This window comes from Xiphophorus hellerii, chromosome 8, assembly GCF_003331165.1.
Source record: "Xiphophorus hellerii strain 12219 chromosome 8, Xiphophorus_hellerii-4.1, whole genome shotgun sequence".
Lineage (NCBI taxonomy): Eukaryota > Metazoa > Chordata > Actinopteri > Cyprinodontiformes > Poeciliidae > Xiphophorus > Xiphophorus hellerii.
The window spans coordinates 7,072,714-7,089,729 of NC_045679.1; the positions used below are offsets into that span (position 1 = coordinate 7,072,714).

At 36.5% G+C, this 17,016-nt stretch overlaps 1 protein-coding gene across 3 annotated transcripts in view; it reads left to right on the forward strand.

The window, feature by feature from the left end:
- Window positions 1-17,016, forward strand: part of LOC116724432 (collagen alpha-1(I) chain) — an 83,793-nt gene that overhangs the window by 14,366 nt on the left and 52,411 nt on the right. Inside the window, exons 2-5 of one of the 3 annotated variants that reach the window (XM_032570132.1) lie at window positions 1,987-2,134; window positions 3,117-3,275; window positions 5,078-5,270; window positions 7,397-7,537. In XM_032570132.1, the coding sequence (XP_032426023.1) occupies window positions 1,987-2,134; window positions 3,117-3,275; window positions 5,078-5,270; window positions 7,397-7,537 (641 nt within the window). Of the gene's footprint in view, window positions 1-1,986; window positions 2,135-3,116; window positions 3,276-5,077; window positions 5,271-7,396; window positions 7,538-14,944; window positions 15,078-17,016 lie in introns of those variants that run through there. The other 2 variants (XM_032570134.1, XM_032570135.1) reach the window with 2 other exon arrangements.

Sequence of the window (17,016 nt, forward strand, 5' to 3'; positions counted from 1 at the left end):
GGAATGAGTTTTGATCTGGTAAAACACTGAATGAGTTCAAAAAAACATTCCTGCTTTCTAGTTGCACGGTTTGTTCCTCAGTCGTCAAAACTATTTAATAAATTATTACCTGTTGCAGCTACTTGATTAGCATTCAGTTAATATTTCTCCGGCTGTATTTGGCCTTCAAAATGATCTGATTTAAGTGTAGATGTAGATTCTGCAGATTTATGCAACTGGTCATTTTCCAGATACCAAACAACATTAAATTACTGCCCCAAAAACACATCTGAGGGGGCTTTTAAGAGCTTGGGCTGTTTGTAGAAACAGTAGAAACACAAATGAAAGTATAAAAATGTACAAAATGTGAATTTTATATTGATTAAAAAACTTCTAGTTCAACTTATGGGAAACATGTCTTGTTGTAAGTGAAAATATCTGCCTGTGGAACTAGTAATTTTTTTTAAATGATCAATATTAAGGATTTATATCGCATATCTCTTGCTGAAGAGTTCCTTGTAAGCTCATTGTGTTTTATTTAAAGTGAACTAAGATATTAACTAAAGTGAAATAGTTGGTAAAAGTTTGTGTTTTTGCAGTGTGGCACTCAGTGGACCAGAGATTTTCCTGGCTTTGTCTTCAGGAAGAGATAACGAGCTTGTGGAGGGGCTGACAGACACGGTCTCATTTATTTTAAAACATGGCTGACAGGAGTTGGGCCTGGGCCTCTGCGGTGTTTGGCGGCGCTCCAGCCGCCTGAAACATGTCGGTACCGTGGCGTCCCTGAGGGCATTTCTTTAATAAGTGCTTTCTTTAAGATCCCTCTGACAACGGCAGGTCGAGTTGGTGTTTTTCCTTCAAACACATCACCCTAATTAATCCTGGAACCAGCTGTTGCATAATCCCGCTGGCATCTCTGTTCAGACGGGTCCCTGTCAGTTGTCAGGTTGCTGTAGCATCAGCACCAGTGACTCACTTTCTCCAGGTATAATAAAGAAAGAAAACACCTGTAGGCTACCCATGATGAATGGCACTTTAGCTGCTCTCTGGGGGTAAAAATAAAAGCCTGTCGTATAACTTCTAACCGCTGGCAGGAAACCAGCCGGCGGGGGCCGAGGTAGAACAACGCGCGGCGCTGTGACTAACAGAAAGGCTTTAAAACGCTCCGCGCCGCAGATTGTAGTCGCCCTTTCAGTGAGCCGTATGTTCGTAGTGGGCTGTGGGTTTTGGTTAGCAGATGTTTTCAATTGCAGTGGCTCCCAAAGCGGGCAGCAAGAGCCCCATGAAAAATCCAATGAGTTGGGTAGTAAATTTACTTGAGTAACTTTTTTGGAGAAATGCACTTTGAGAGTATTTTGCTACGCTGTACTTTGAGTATTATGAAGTATTTCTACTCTTATTTGAGTAAAACTTCTGGATTTTGTACCCATTGAATGAAAAACAAACATGTTTTAACCAAGAATTCACCAGACACAGACACAGACCTGCAGTTTTTGTTAACGTTTCTGAAGATTTTATATTGAAAGAAACTGATTTGGAAATTTTTCTTTTGCCTGATTTTTTTATTTTTGTTACTTATCTGAATTATTGTCATTTTGGTCCTTAAAATCTCCACTTAACTTTATATTTTGGCCAGTCTGTTGATATAATTTTGAAATATTAAATGATTGACTATTTTATCTGTTACTCAGTATTTGAGTAGACTTTTTATACCAAAGACTTTTTCACTCTTACTTGAGTAATTTTGTGGATGGCTACTTTTTACTTGAGTGAAAATATTTCAAAGTATCACTACTCTTACTTTAGTAAAATTTTTGGGACATATTTTGGTCTGATGATGTAATTTTTAAATATTAAATGGTTGATGTTTTGATCAGTTACTCAGTAATTGACAAAACTGAGGAGACTTTTTACCAAATACTTTTACTTGAGTGATCATATTATTAAGTATTGCTGCTGATACATGTATTGAGATGTCCATGTCTTTCTCTGTCTGTCTCCCTCCAGAAGAGCTGAATATCCTGCAGGAGCTTTCTCTGCAGGTATCAGATCGCAGTAACTCCTCCCTGACTGTAGAGGGCGCCAGCTGTCCGGTAATCAGAGTAGGACAGTACGCCACCTTAACGCTCCCCATGCAACAGATTTTCAGCGACAGGTTTGTTTATCACGATTTAAATATTCACGCAAAGACTCGCAAATATGTTTGAATCTCTTTATGATTTGTAGACTTTTGTTACATTTCAGTAAACGTGGATTATTAGGATTTTTAGAACGACGTTTTGCTGCCGTTTTACAGCAATGCTAATGTCAACACCGTACACTGGATGTTCTGAGGTTATTAACCGCTTGCAAACAGCTGAAATCCGCAAATATGCATCTAAAAACGTTATATCTACATATTTTAATAGTTTAAACAAATATATATACAATATATATTAAATATGCCCTAATACACATTAATACGCTCGGTGGAAACCATATTAGCGCTACCGCAGAAGCTAATATCGACGGACTTCCTTATTTCCGCTCTTACAGCCAATCAGCGCCAAGGAAAAATTAATGGTTCTCCTTGATTGGCTGTTTTGCAAACCATAGCCAATAGGATGCTAAGTAGAATTGTGTCCATGTATTTCGGCCTTACAAACTACATGTTTTCGAGAGCATTACATTTTTCGGAAAAGTCAGCGAATAGGTGATTGATTGATTGATTTTTTTGTAAAAAATTTGGAGCTGCGTTCAGAAAAATCCACGTATTATAAACTGAGAATATAAGTAAATTTTTGCTTAAACTTGTTCAGGTTAGAAAATTCAAATCAAAAATGTATTCTCCTATTCATTCAGGTAACTATTCAACAAGATTTAGGAGATAGTTTTACATCAATAATTCCTTAAAAATAAAAATACTATTTCCTCTTCGCAGATTGTTTTTACTTAAAACATGGGAAAATGTTTCTTTATAAGTAAAATAATCTGCCAGTGGAACAAGTACTTTGTTCCACGATTAAAAGTAGGCTAAATAAAAATGAACACCATATTTTGAATTAAAACAATTTGAAAATCTGTCCATTAAATGACATTTGTTATGTTTCTCTGCTTGTTGTGTTTTTTGTTTTCGTTCTCGTTCATGCTGCCTCCAGGTTTTCAGATGAGTTCAGTTTACTGGTGCAGCTTCGTAGTCGGCAGAGGGACGAACAGAGCGTGTTCACCGTGCTCAGCCCAGACAGCCACATCACGCTGCAGGTCCGGATCAGCGCCTACGCCATCATTTTCATCGGGACTCAACAGCGCCACTACGAGTGAGTATTCATGATGAGGCTTTCACAGGCTTCCTTCCAGAGCAGATTTTAAACTTCAGGGGCAGAATGGATTTAATACTGTTTTTACAAGAAGAGAATTAGGACCACAAAAAAAATCTGACTTTAAAATTATGTCTTTTTCACAGAATTCAAACTTTTTCTCAGAATTTTGACATTTTTTTTCCCAGAACTTTGACTTCTTTCTCATAATTATGACTTTTTCTCAGAAATAATTTTTTCCCGAGAATTCATTTGTCCTCAGAAATTTGATTTTTGTTTTTTGGAATTCCAAAAAAAAAATTCTGCAGAATTTTGAAAACATTTTTGACTTTTGGGGCTCAGAAATTGCTAAAAAAGAAAAAAAAGCATTTTTAAACACTCTCAGGATTTGAGTTTTTCTTCTACCAAATTTGTATCTTTTGAAATCAGAAATTTACAAGATTTTTCTAGAAAATTTCAGAGATTTTTGACTGAAATTTCCTCTCTCTCATATACCAATGTATATAATTATCTTATAATTCTTTATGTAATAAAATATTTGTAATATCAAACAACTTAATAGCTAATTTGTGTCCTCAGCAGAACTAACTACAGTTTTTTTGTAACTATTTGGTTAAATCATGAAGCAAACCTTCCAACATTCAGGTCAGATAGCAGAAAATAACATTTTTCATGCTGGGTCCTGCATCGTCCTCACTGTGTGCAAACGTTCACCCAGGTGGTGGGAGCCTGCAGCAGGGAGTCGGTTTGCACCCTGTGCTTTTGTTTGAAGGCGACTCCATTTGGTGAAATGATTTGTTGAGGCGTCTGGACTTGTTCCTTCAATTTTCAGGAAACACAAACATGGAAAGAACAGATCATAAACAGGCAATAGAAAAAACAATGTGTGAAAGTCATAAAGACATTCTGTACTGGCGTAACCAATAAGTTAGATTATTGTCAGAGAGAAAGTAGTGAGTATTTATAATTAGTTTTCACATTAAATGGGATCCTGAGCAGAATTTAATTTGGGAAACTTCAAACTGAATAAATCTCATTTTACATTGGCTTCATTTTAACCCTGTCTGAACATCTGAAAAATAAAAATACGTTAAACAAAATGTAATATATGACATGCTATTTTACTGTGCAGTCAAAATTAATTTAATAAAATGTTTTTTTAAACATGTTTGAAAATGTCTATTGTTTTTTAAGTTATTACTGATAAATAAGAGAAGGAAAACGACCAAACAAAATGCTTTTTCTCTTTTTGCTTATGCTGTTTTCTTAAGTTTACATCTATAAACCAAACATTTGTCTTTAGTTTAGCTCCTGGTCGCCCCCTGCTGGTGTGGAGGTCCTATGCAGCTTCTTAGTTTGCTTCTTCATATGGTTGTAAATCTGTGTTGTAGTTTTAATTATTGATTAATAATTGTTGGTCAGAATAATTATTGATTAATTATTCTGACCATCTTTGGTCAGAATTTGGCTTTTTCATAATTAGCTACAAATTTTTCGCAAAGGTTTTGGTTTGTTTGTATATTTCTTAGAAGAGCAGCAGGACTTTAGTGTATTTTTTACGTATTATTTAGCAGTTGGAAAGTTTTTATTTGGAATTTTGCAGCTTTTTTATAGCAAAACTTGAGAAACAAGAAACAGAATGTTAGAGATTTTTTGGTATTATCATTTTATTTTCTTACTCTAGTTCACATTTCCACACATTCAGTGGAAATCCGACGTTAACATAAACTGAAGGGGAAAAACGAACTTTTTCTTTATGACTTTAACACAAGCTGCATCATGCTGAAATGGTTCTGTTGCAGGTTCCCCGTCAGTGGGCTCTGCGATGGAGACTGGCATCGCGTTGCCTTCAGTGTCTCCAGGAATCAGCTGCAGCTGTTTGTGGATTGCTCGCTGCTGGAGAGCGTGGACTGGGTCAACCACGGCCTGGACATCGGTTCTGATGGACTCCTCATGGTTGGAGGCGTCCTGGAGAGTTTTGAAACTCCGTTTGAAGTAAGCTGCTGTCTGAGGTGGGAGTGAATATTCACTCAATGACATATGACAACAAAATAAGAGACCTTTAAGGCAAACTTCAGGAGTTTTAGTATGTTTCCTTCTTAGGTAAGATCCTGGTGAAGATTAGGGAGGAAAAAAATCTGACATTTTCTTTTCTAATATTTCAGATTTTCTTCTTTCTTTGAATTTTAAATTTTGTAGCAGAATTCTGACTTTTTTCCTCAAAATGTGGACTTTTTTTTCTTAAAATCTTGACTCTTTTGGCAAATTCTGACTTTTGTGTCAGAATTCTGATTTTTGTTTGTCAAAATTCGGACTTTTTTTTAGAATTCTGATGTTTGTTCATAGAATTTTGACTTTTTTACTCAGAATTTTTATTTTTTTTTCTTAAAACTTTGACATTTTTTGGCAAATTCTGACTTTTTTACTCAGAATTCTTACCCTTTTTACTCAGAAAAGACTTAGTGACTCAATAAATGTTCTATGGATGATTTAATTAAAACTTCATTGAAAAAATCCTGAATAAATGTAAACAGATTCATTTTGAACTTAGTTCAGAATGTGTTGGCGGTGAAATACAAACATGAATGAGTTCAGGTTCAGCCTGAGCTGAACTTTGACCTCGTTCTTAAGTGTGAACTTGCATGACTTTTTTCTTTTTCTTCCCTCTGGTCTTAAAACCAGATGCACCCCTGACATGTTCCTCTGACTCTCAACATTTAAAAACATGTTTCAAACTTTAAGTATCTGACTTGATTTGAAAACAAGTCTTAAATGCTAGTTTTCTTCTGCTAAATTATGCAGAACCTGGAGTATTTGAGGTCAATATGTGTGAAGTCTTGATGAAGTCTGAGGAGGCAGACACTCAGATCTTTCTCTGTTTAGAGAAGAAAGCGTGTTGAACGTTATTTCAGCCATGTTTTTCTGACCCGCCCTGTTCTACATCCTGATTCTTACAGACCTGCGGTTTGTTTCCATGAATTCCCAGAAACCACAACTTTCAATGCTTTCATCGAAAAACGAACATTGACTGTTAGGGGGATTTTTGCAATTTAGCTTTACAAATATTTCTTCATGCACCTTGTAATAAAACCTCATTTGGGCTCATTGTTTTCCTAACAGGATGATTTTTTTTAAAGTTCATAAAGCATGTTAAGCAGCTTTGCTTTCTGGGTATCCAGTTTCTACAACATGAGCTGCAGCCGGAGGGTTGGAGCGGCAGCGGTGACTGTCATAAATGCATCTGGATCTGTTCACAGCATCAAATAAAATGGATTCTGCGTGTCCCAACAACCCTAAAGTGACTTGTTTGTATTAAGCGAAGTGATATCTGAATTTTTACCAGAAGTCTGAGTTTAACCCTCTGAAATAAAAAAAATCTGAATTCCGAGAAAAAGTCCAAATTTTGAAAAAAGTATAAATTTTAATAAGTAATAAAAATTTTTGATAAAAAACGTTAAAACTTTGACCAAAAGTCTAAATTCTAAGAAAAAAAAAGTCTAAATTCTAAGAAAATTCTAAATTCTAACCAGAATTTAGAATTTGGCAGAAAAGTAAATTCTGACCAAAAAATGTCAAAACTTTGACCAGAAGTCAAATCTAAATTTTGAGAATAAATTCTATATTCTGGGGTTGGGGGAAAAATAAAAAATTCAGAGAAATGAGTCAGAAATCTGAGATTAAAGTTGATCCTAATCCTCTTCCTTAGACACTGCAAAAACACAAAACCTTACCAACTGTTTTTGGTCTAATTTCTACTGCAAATATCTATTTCCACTGGCACATTATCTCACTTATAACATGGGGAAATGTTTTTGTTATAAGTGAAATAATCTGCCTCGTTACCTAGCAACCTCAGCGGAGTCCCGGCCATCACCTAGCAACCCAAGCATGGACTAAACAAAATATGTTGCGTTTTATTTTTTTGCACAAATTAAATTCTTAGATAATGAGATTTTATTTCTGGTTATTATTTTCTTTATGACATGGCAAAAATATCTTTTGTCTTATTTCAAGTAAACAAGATTATTTGCAGTAGAAACTAGATAAAAATTCTTGGTAGTAATTTTAGTTTTTCTTTCCTCTGATGATTTTTGTTGCGTCTTTCCGCCTCCCTCCTGCAGGGGGAGCTGCGTCAGCTGTCCTTCCTGTTGGACGACCCTGATGGCGCCCAGCAGCACTGCAGCCACCACCCGCCCCGCTGCAGCCGCTCCGCTGCCAAACCGCCTCGCTCCCCGCGTACCAACGTCGCCCTGGAGGTAACGGTAAAAAAATATAATAGATGAAATAAAAGAAATCTTGTTTTATAACTTGTAATAATTCTTAATGCGCTCTGAAGAGGCTTGTAATCGGGATGTTTCAGGTGAAGCCTGATGTCTCCCTCAGGGCAGAAACCTGTTGAGTCTCTAATATAAACGTTTGAAAGGATTTTCTGCGGATTTAATCAGAAAACTGTTCCGACTCCTGCGGTTTAGATCCAGTCTGGTGCATTCAGTGTGTTTTCGCTCAGCAGCTGGGCTTTCAACGCTGCTTCTGTGGTTTTACATTTAGAAATCGTCACCGTTTTTTCCCACACAGAATATGAGGTGGATAGTAACTAGTTATAATTACATGAGTAACTTTTTGAGGAAAAAAGTACTTTTATGAGTAGATTCACTGCTATGTTATGACGGAGAATTAGGGTCCTGCTTAGAAAAAGTAAAAAAATAAAATTACGAGAACAAACGTGTACAAGAATAAAGTTGTAACATTCAAATTTAATAATCAGTTACCTAATACGTAAGTAGCATTCCTGAGTAATTTTGTGGACAAAAATAAGTTGAAGTAGTCCCACTGTTACTTGAGTACATTTTTTTACTACTCTACCCACCTCTGTATGTTGGTGACCTCAAATGACCTGGATGACCTTGTTCTGCTGGAACTGGACTGTAAGGAGGACCCAGAACCGGTCCAATTGGTTTTATTTGATGGTAAATTAATAACAATACACTTAACTTTTGTAGCAGTCGTTTAATAGCGGGAAAACGTGCTGGAGTTTTGCTGGGGTTGCTAGGTGACAGGCGGAACTCTTGTTGGGTTGCCAGGTAACGGGTGGAACTCTGTTGGGGTTGCTAGGTAACGGGTGGAACTCTGCTGGGGTTGCTAGGTAACAGGTGGAACTCTACTGGGGTTGCTAGGTAACGGGCGGGATGTGACTCAACAGAAAAACGGCTCACTTTTCAGACATCAACAAACATCAACTTACTGCCAGAAAACAAGTGTTTCTTTTATAATTTCTTTTAAACGTTTGGTCTGTTTTTAGAAGCAGTCGAGACCCAAATGGGATCACAGAAGGAAAAAAAACCTAAAAAATGTGAATTTTGGATAATAAGTTAATTTGTAAAAGCTGGCCTTTAAATTCCCGGTTGATGGCAGTTTGGTTGTCTGGTTTCGTCGTGTGCTGACAGGCTGGTGATTAGAAGCAGCTGTGGACCGGCTGGCATCTTCAGCTCTACAGCACCAACACACAGTCTGGATTAATGTGGGTTTATGTGCAGCAGAATTATGGCACATGTCTCCAATTAGTGATGTAATAGTTGAATAAAATGCAACATGGCCTTTCAGATTCCTAACACTTTGAAAACTATCAGATAATGCAGGCAAAATCTACAATACATTAAAAATTGTACAATTATTGCTTGTTTATACATATTACTGTAGTTCTAATAATAATATTAATAATTGTATCAGTAACAACAGCAATAGTAATAATAGTTAAAATAGTTATGTAAATTAAATAATTATAATACAATTAATAATAATAAAAATAGAAATAGTAAAGAAGAAATAATAAAAAATAATGTTAAATTAATGAAAAATAAAAATAATTGTAAAGAAAAACTAATAGTTGAACAAATTATGAAAATACAATAAGAAAATACTGAAAGTAATAAAGGGAAAAATGACAGAATTTTTTTTAAAAAGACAAACTAAAAGTAAAGAAAAAATAAAAGGAAAAATAATGATAAATTGTTCAAGCAAATAAGAGAAAAAATGATTGAAAATCAAATAATAATAAATAGAACTAATAGTAAAAACACTAAAAATAGAAGATAACAGTAAAGACTAAAATCATAAAATAGAAAAAATAATGAAATAATAAAAATTATAAAAAATAATAATACAAATCTAACATTAATAACACTAATAATAACAATATTTAATCATAACAATAAATCCTCAAAACCCCAAACTCATAAGGGTTAAGTTGATAATGGAAACTGTTGAGGCAGCAGGATGAATTTTAAATAAATTTATAAGATTTAATAAGTTGAACATTTTAAAGACAATGGTCTCTCTCTCCTGTTGAGACCTCAGCCTGTGTTAATGCTGAGGATGGAGAATTTGATCAGATCTGTCGAGAACAAGCCTTTCATAAATCACACATGGTTTTGTTCTGCACACTGCAGCCAAATCTCTTAAACCAAACTAAATATAGCTGATAAAATGACTTCACTTTCAGAGGGAATCAGGTTTCCAGACTCACCACATGTTTGACAAAGTTATAGACCAATACTTAGAAACAAAAGACAAGCAAAGCTGGTTTGAATTTACATCTTTATGCTTGTTAGAAAGCGGCTGGATAATTGGTAGATATTGGTTTCTCTTTGCAACATGGCGGCATTGGCGTCTGTTTCTGGGGTCCCCAAAGTGATCATCCCAAACCAACTACTAGTTGCATAAAATGTCTTTGTAATCCAAAATAAAAGCTTGTTTTCCTCAAACTTCACCAATTTGTCAGCGAGCTCCATTGTGTAAACGCACTTGATCCGTAAAGCTTTAAATGTGTCAGTTTGAGTGCACACATGCCTGTGGGCATCCGGTTCCCTCTTCCTTATTCCTTCACAACCAAATGTTGTTGCTTTGTGTCTCCAGGGAGGCTCCTGTTGGCAAACCCGGCCTTCAAATGTCAAGAGGAGGCCAAATTAGAGAGGAAGAGCTAAAAACATCTATCATTAAGTGTTGAGGGTTTGTCATTGAGGCTTTGCATGAAAAATAAAAAAAATTCCCTCATTTTCAGCCACTAAGATGATTTAAAGTGGACAGATTATGCAATTGTAGAATCGTGCAGCTCAGGGTGGCAGCATGACGCAGTAGCTCTGTACTTTCATTGAAGTTTTGTCTCTTTTTAAAACTTTCGATCCTGTCTTTTTGGAGGAAAATAGCTTTTTGGGGGGGCGAGACCGATCCTTCTTGTTTTGGATTCTGTGAAATTGGACTGAGTTTTGGCAAAATCCAAAATCATCTCCAGACGTTCCACAGTGATTATGCTTAGAAGGATTCCTCATAAAATCAGGAAAATTATGGACAACCCTGACAACCCACTTCATGAGACTGAGTATCTTCAGTCAGAGGCTTTTTCGTATTCGCTGTCATACAGACTGCTACAAGAGATCTGTCCTGCAAACAGCCATTACTATCTACAATACCACTTTGAAGAATCTGAATTAATGGCCTACAACAACATTTAATTTCTCTTTTGGATCAATAAAGTATTTTTGAATGTGAAATTTACATTTTTATCTTTTCATTTTTTTCTTCTGCTGCTCGTAAAAACAGCCCAAGCTCTTATTAAAAAACACCTGGCCATTTTTTAGTGTCTGGAAAACGAGCAGATTCCAAAACCTTCTGATTGTTGAGTCACACCACGCCGTTACCTAGCAACCCGAGTGGAGTTCCAGCGTATTTGGCCGGCTGGTTTTACTGGTCTATGCACTATACAATGGCTGCTGGAAAACACAAGTGTTTTCTTGTTGACTTACCATCCAGAAACCACTTGCTGCATTCTTGTTGGTTGCGCAGGAGGTGCCAATTCTGCTTTTCGGATATGTACTGTTGTATAATTGTGCATCTGTTTGCAGCCATTTTTATGTTGAAATGGGAGCGTCGCCAGCAGCAGATTATTTGGATCTAAAGTAACAAGATGCCCTAAAACAGCTAAAATCTCATTATCTAAGAACAATTTTGTGCAATAAATGTAATGAACATGTTTTGTATAGACCATGTATCTATCCTCGCAGAATAGGTCACCTTTAAGTTCAAGTTTGTGTATGTGTTATCAAATTTAAATCACTTTATCTTTATAAACATGAGAAGTATTTATGCTAACAAACCAGCTTTGTAAAATGGTTTTCTGTTGCGTTTTGATTGATGGCTTCTTCCCGAGCGGCATTTCAGTCCACATTACAGCAGGTTTTACTGTGGATAATGACGTTCTCCTACCAGTTTCAGCCAGAATCTTCTTAAGATGTTTTGCTTTTGTTCTTGTGTTGAGTCGCACCTTTCATTTCAAGACCTGCTTATCTGTTTTCAAATCTTTAAAATTTGTACATTCCCATGATGTTTATGCTTCTGTATAATTGTCTGGAGATAAATGTGGCTCCTTGTGACATCTGGAAATGTTCCCCAAATATGGACCAGACCTTTTTTTCTTTTTACCTCCTGCTGTAATGTTTGGCGTCACAGTTTGGGTTATAAACATATAGACCCGTTGCAGAGTGACATCACATGCACATTTTCCCGCCGTTTTCTTACACGAGAACCGAAAGCTATTCGCTAACAATGACTAGCTTCGGTTTTAGGTGTTAAGTTTTCAGAATAATGTGCTAAATTTGAAATTTACACCTGATGAATAGGAAAAGGAATGCAGTGCTTTGATGCTGATTGTCAGCACTACAACTAAATAACAAGGTCAGGCTAGCTACGCTAGCTTGACTATGACACACTTAACATGTAGATGTGATGTGGAATTTGGTGTGTTTTGGTTCAGTTAAAAAATAACCAAATGCAACCTCAACACAAACTCTGACAGATCATCAGTAGAGCAGGTGTTTAAATTAGTTAATCAACCACCACTGTGTTAGCTTAGCTAATAGCAGCGGTAGCTAATCAACCACAGCGATCATTTATTAATTATCACAAAGTAAATATCAAGCCTGAAAACATAAAACTGTAATGAACTGAATGTTCTGTTCTTTGTGTGGGAAATGTTTGAGTGTTTTTTTGTGTGTGTGTTGATTCCTGAAACGTAAAGTGGCGTTGTTGTCGGTTGTTGTCTGTGTGTAGCGAAGCCTTCGCTAAGTTAGCCAACTTAACTTAGAGAGCAAGAAAAGAAGTGGTTTTGAGTTTATCTTTAACGTTTTTTCTGCATTATTTCTCCCTTTTCTGTGACGCACTGCACTGAATTAATAATTCCTACATCTTCAGGTTTCATTTAGTTGACGGAGTTGTTTTACCGCAGCAGCGCGGCTACAGACAGCAGGTAAAAGAATCGGCATTTTGGCCTCCAGCGTTGAGCGCATGCGTGAAATTTCTTTATGTAAACGATAACATGCGACGGGTTCACAGCATAAATGTAAAAGTTGCTCCACATTGGGGTTTTGGGTGTTTATGCTTTAAAGAGGAACCACACATTATTCCCAGCTACACATTCACAAATCAGAAGATGTCGCTTAATAAAAGGGCTTCATGTTTTGCTAAAAAAAAAAAAAAAAAGAGAAAATGAATGTTTTTTACTTTTTTAATAAAGGCAGTTATGTGTAAAGGCGTTTCTTTCATGCGCTTTAAAAGGGATTCAGTAATTTTTCATCCGCCTGATGAGGTTTAGGACTCCCTCCAATATGAAATAATTAAAGAGGAGAAACGAGGCCCTAAAGTCAAACAGTACGGTGGGAAATGTGTTGTTAAAAGCAGAAAGGCTTGGATGAAAGTCAGAGGGAGGAGATCTGGGATTTGGAGAGGATGGAAACAGGAAAAGCAGATATCTTCCTCCGCTTGTTTTCTTGTCTTTGTCACTGGAGAGTCTTCTCGGCGTGAGAAGTTCCAGATTTCTCAAAGTAATAATTTTCCTCCAATCTGTAATTTAAAGAGGAGGGGGGGGTTTCTGTGCAGCGATGATAAATCAGGCATGGCTGAATGTCAGGTGATGAAACCACTTACCAGAGTCCCAAACTTATTTCCTCAAGGACAGAAATCCTGACTCAACGTCTCATTGATGCGAAGTTATTTAAAACCAAAAAATGACTCTTTCTTTTTTCTTCTTGTTTGCACATCTGCTGTGAGATCTTAAAGTCCACAGAGGTGCTTTTCATCCAGAGCTGAACTCCCTCTGGTGCCGTTAATTTCTGTTGCTGTTTACGCTCGACAGCTTCTCTTCTCTCGCCGATAAACACGAGGCGAGGTTTCCTCCGAAGGCGTGGGACCCGCTGTTCCTCCACCCGTCTCTCCTCCGCATAAATCAGATCTGTGGGGGAAAAGTTCCTCCTCAAATGTTCTCTCAGCTGCGGTTCAGTCATTCAGGCCCAGCTCTGTGGGTTTACCCACTTCTGAAATCTCTCTTTTCAACTTCCAGAGAGCCACAAAAAAAAAAGAATCCATTCATGTTTGGATGTGGTGGGGATTCCCTCACACAGAACTGTTTGTCTACGTCAGTTAGCTTTAACTCATTTTTACAGTGTGTTTCCTAGGTTTATTAGATAAAAAGTTTGTATTAGTTTTTTTTAGTAGTCTTAGTTTTTTCATGCTTTGGTGAAGTTTTAGGTGCAGAATTCAAAAAAATCAAAATCAATTTGGTATTGATTGAATTCCATAAAAGGCTTTTAAAATTTTGGGGATTTTTCACTAAAGTTTAGTTTCATTTTGTTGTGATTTTTTGTGTAATTTAGTTGGTTTTAATTAGTTTTTACAGTGTTTTGCTAGTTTTTCTTATTGTTTGTTAAAAATAATGTAGTTTCACTTTAGTTTTTATTAGTTATTGTAGTAGTTGTAGTTTGTTCATAATTTGGTTCATTTTTCAGTGCAAAATTCAAAAAGATCAAAATATTGTGATCATCAATACATCGATCGGATATTGATTGAATCCCGTTTAGGCTTCTAATTGTTGTGGGTTTTTCATTATAGTTTAGTTTCGTTTTGTTGGGACTTTTTGTCCAATTCAGTTAGTTTTAATTAGTTTTTATAGTGTGGTTCTGCTTTTCTCAGTTGTATATAGCTACTTGACAACAATAGTACATTCCAGCTTTCCACATTTCTATAAAGTGCTTGTGTGAATTTTAGCTGCTCATTTTCAAATGTTAGCTAGCTGTGCTGCAATGCTAACCATGCTAGGCCAGCGTATGCAGCGCTAACTATAACTGACAGCCACATGGTAAAACTCAAAGTTTGGATCATTAGCAATCACTGGAACTCCAGTTTTATTAAGTGCTTGTTTGAATGTTAGCTGCTAATTTTAAAATGCTCTCTAGCAGCTAGCTGTGCTGCATTGCTAAGCATGCTAATCCAGCTTTTGCAGTTACAAATGACAATTTGGTTTCTCACCTGTTTTATGCTAACTGGTAGCTACATGATCAAACTTAATGGCTGGATCATTTACAGTCTTTAACTTTATTAAATAACGTTTTTAAACTTTCTAGCTAGCTGCACTGCTAAGCTAATGCCAGCTTGTGCACAAACAATCAACAAAACAAAGATTAGAGCCACATGGCATGAATCAAGCCATTTTTATTCAGGTTCCTGTAGTGTTTTGTGTTATTCCTGGAAGCCGAGTCGTCAGGTGCGGGGTGTGTAGCCTGTAGGTGTGTGGGTGTGCCTGCTGACAGCTGGATCAGCCTCCTCTGCAGTCTGGTGCTACAAAGCTGAGCAGCAGGCGGACCTGCGCCGTCTCCTGCAGTCATGCTCCACCATGTCGGATGGTACCTGCTGCTGGGATGCCTGCTGCTGGATTTAAAGAGCGTGCAGGTGAAAGGTCAGCGGCGGCGGAGTAGAAAGGTACTCTCCTCTCAGCTTCACTTTGAGCTTTTTTTAGTCTCTCTGTCAGGCAGGGATGCAAAAATATCACCACTGAGTCAACAAAGTCGCAGCTGTCGCACTGAATTGTTTCTGTTTCACAACTGAGAGTAAAGTCGTTCCTTTGAACACTTAATGAATTTGAAAAGAAACATGCTTTACATAAAGGATGGCTGATTCACTCGCATTATAAATTATACCTCTAATTCCAGTGAACATCTGCTCTTGTTTTTCTCCACTTTAAAATCCTGCTTTGTTCAACTTTTGACGTTTTTTAAAGTGTTTTGAGTCTCAGATCTTATTCAGTTCACTGATTTACGTTAGAATGCTGCATATGTTTGCAATACTACAAAAGCTTTAAAAAGACAGATGTTCCTTTTGGAAATGAAATAATTGCATTTTAAAATGTGTTTTTAAATATGTATTTAGTGATTCTGATGTAGTTTGGATCCCTTGGAGTAAAAAGAACATGTGATCGAGACATTTTTAGAAATCTACGGTTGATTTGCCTTTTTTAACTATGAAAGGTGATATTCTTCATACACAGAGTCCAAAAATCACAACACACTTAAAACATTTAGATCTGTCTTTAAAAAATGAGTATGAAACAAGCCTTTATTGTTTCCAGAGTAAAACTATCAACAGTTCTGGTCAGAAATTACCATATGTTCATCATTTCTGTCTGCGGCTTTCAATTGTTTTTTCCATGACGTAACGATTGCCCAACATACAGCTGCAGTGATTGATTCCAAACTTGAGTTTTTAGTTGATTTTTCTTTAATTGATTCAGGCTCAAAGGCGAACATACAGCCCCACTGTTCGCCTGCACAGCAAATCTGGATGCTCAGTTTGGATCTGGGTTTTGTTTTTTTCCATTCTACTAATTACGGAAGAAGTTTGATCAATAATTCAGACGTTTTTTAATCAGTCAAATTCTAAGAAAAAAAAAGTGAAACTTCTGAGACAAAAGTCAGAATTATGAGTATAAATGTCAGAATTCTGTGAAAAAAGTTAATTCTGAGGATAAAAAGTCAAATTTTGAGATTATATTCTAAATTCTAATATAAAACGTTTTTTCTAAGGAAAACAAAATCTGCTTTGTGTTGTTTATTTTGGATGTAGGCCATAATGGGAAAGTTGAAATCGGCCCAAATTTCCGTATTGGTGCATCTAGTGCTGGACAATGTGACTATAAAACATGTTACGATATACAGTAAGTGTTTCATTTGCAGTCGATGTTGATAACGATTGATTAGTTTTTTTATTTTAAATATTTGAAATAGTACCAAACTGTTATGATCTTTCCTGTTTAGCCGGTTTTCTCTCCACAACGTTGTTTTTTATTTTTAAGCAGTTATTAGGCACAGTGAGGAAACTTGAAACTGCTGCTGCGTCAGTAACTCATCAGATGGTTGCTAGGTAACCAAAGCTGGGGGGGGGACTCGGAACTACTTCTTACCCAGCATGTTGTTGCTAGGTAACCAAAGAGTGAGTGAGTTGATTACACCAACTGTGCTTCGCTACAAAGTCTTTCCTCTCTACATTTGTATGCAAACAAGTTTTATTTTACCGATGCATCTTTCCTCTCCCAGTTTCTTCTTCTTCTGTGTGTTTAGCTCTTCTTGGGACCATTCAGTTGCCTCTGGCATGTGAATTTATTTTGTCTTTCTTAAAGATTAGCTGTACATTCAAATGTTATCAAGTTTACAAGAGACGCAGACAGACGAAAATCATCAAAATTAGATGCTTAATCGCCAGTTTCAGTCAAATAATTGTAAAAATATCTTAAGTGTCTGAAACATTAAAGGTTTTAGTGGTGATGATGATTTAAAGAAAGAGTAACCACTTGTTTTAAGCTCTTACGACAGCGTGTTTTCTGGCAGGCTTTGTGATCGATTTGGACCACCGCCGTGGATTCTGT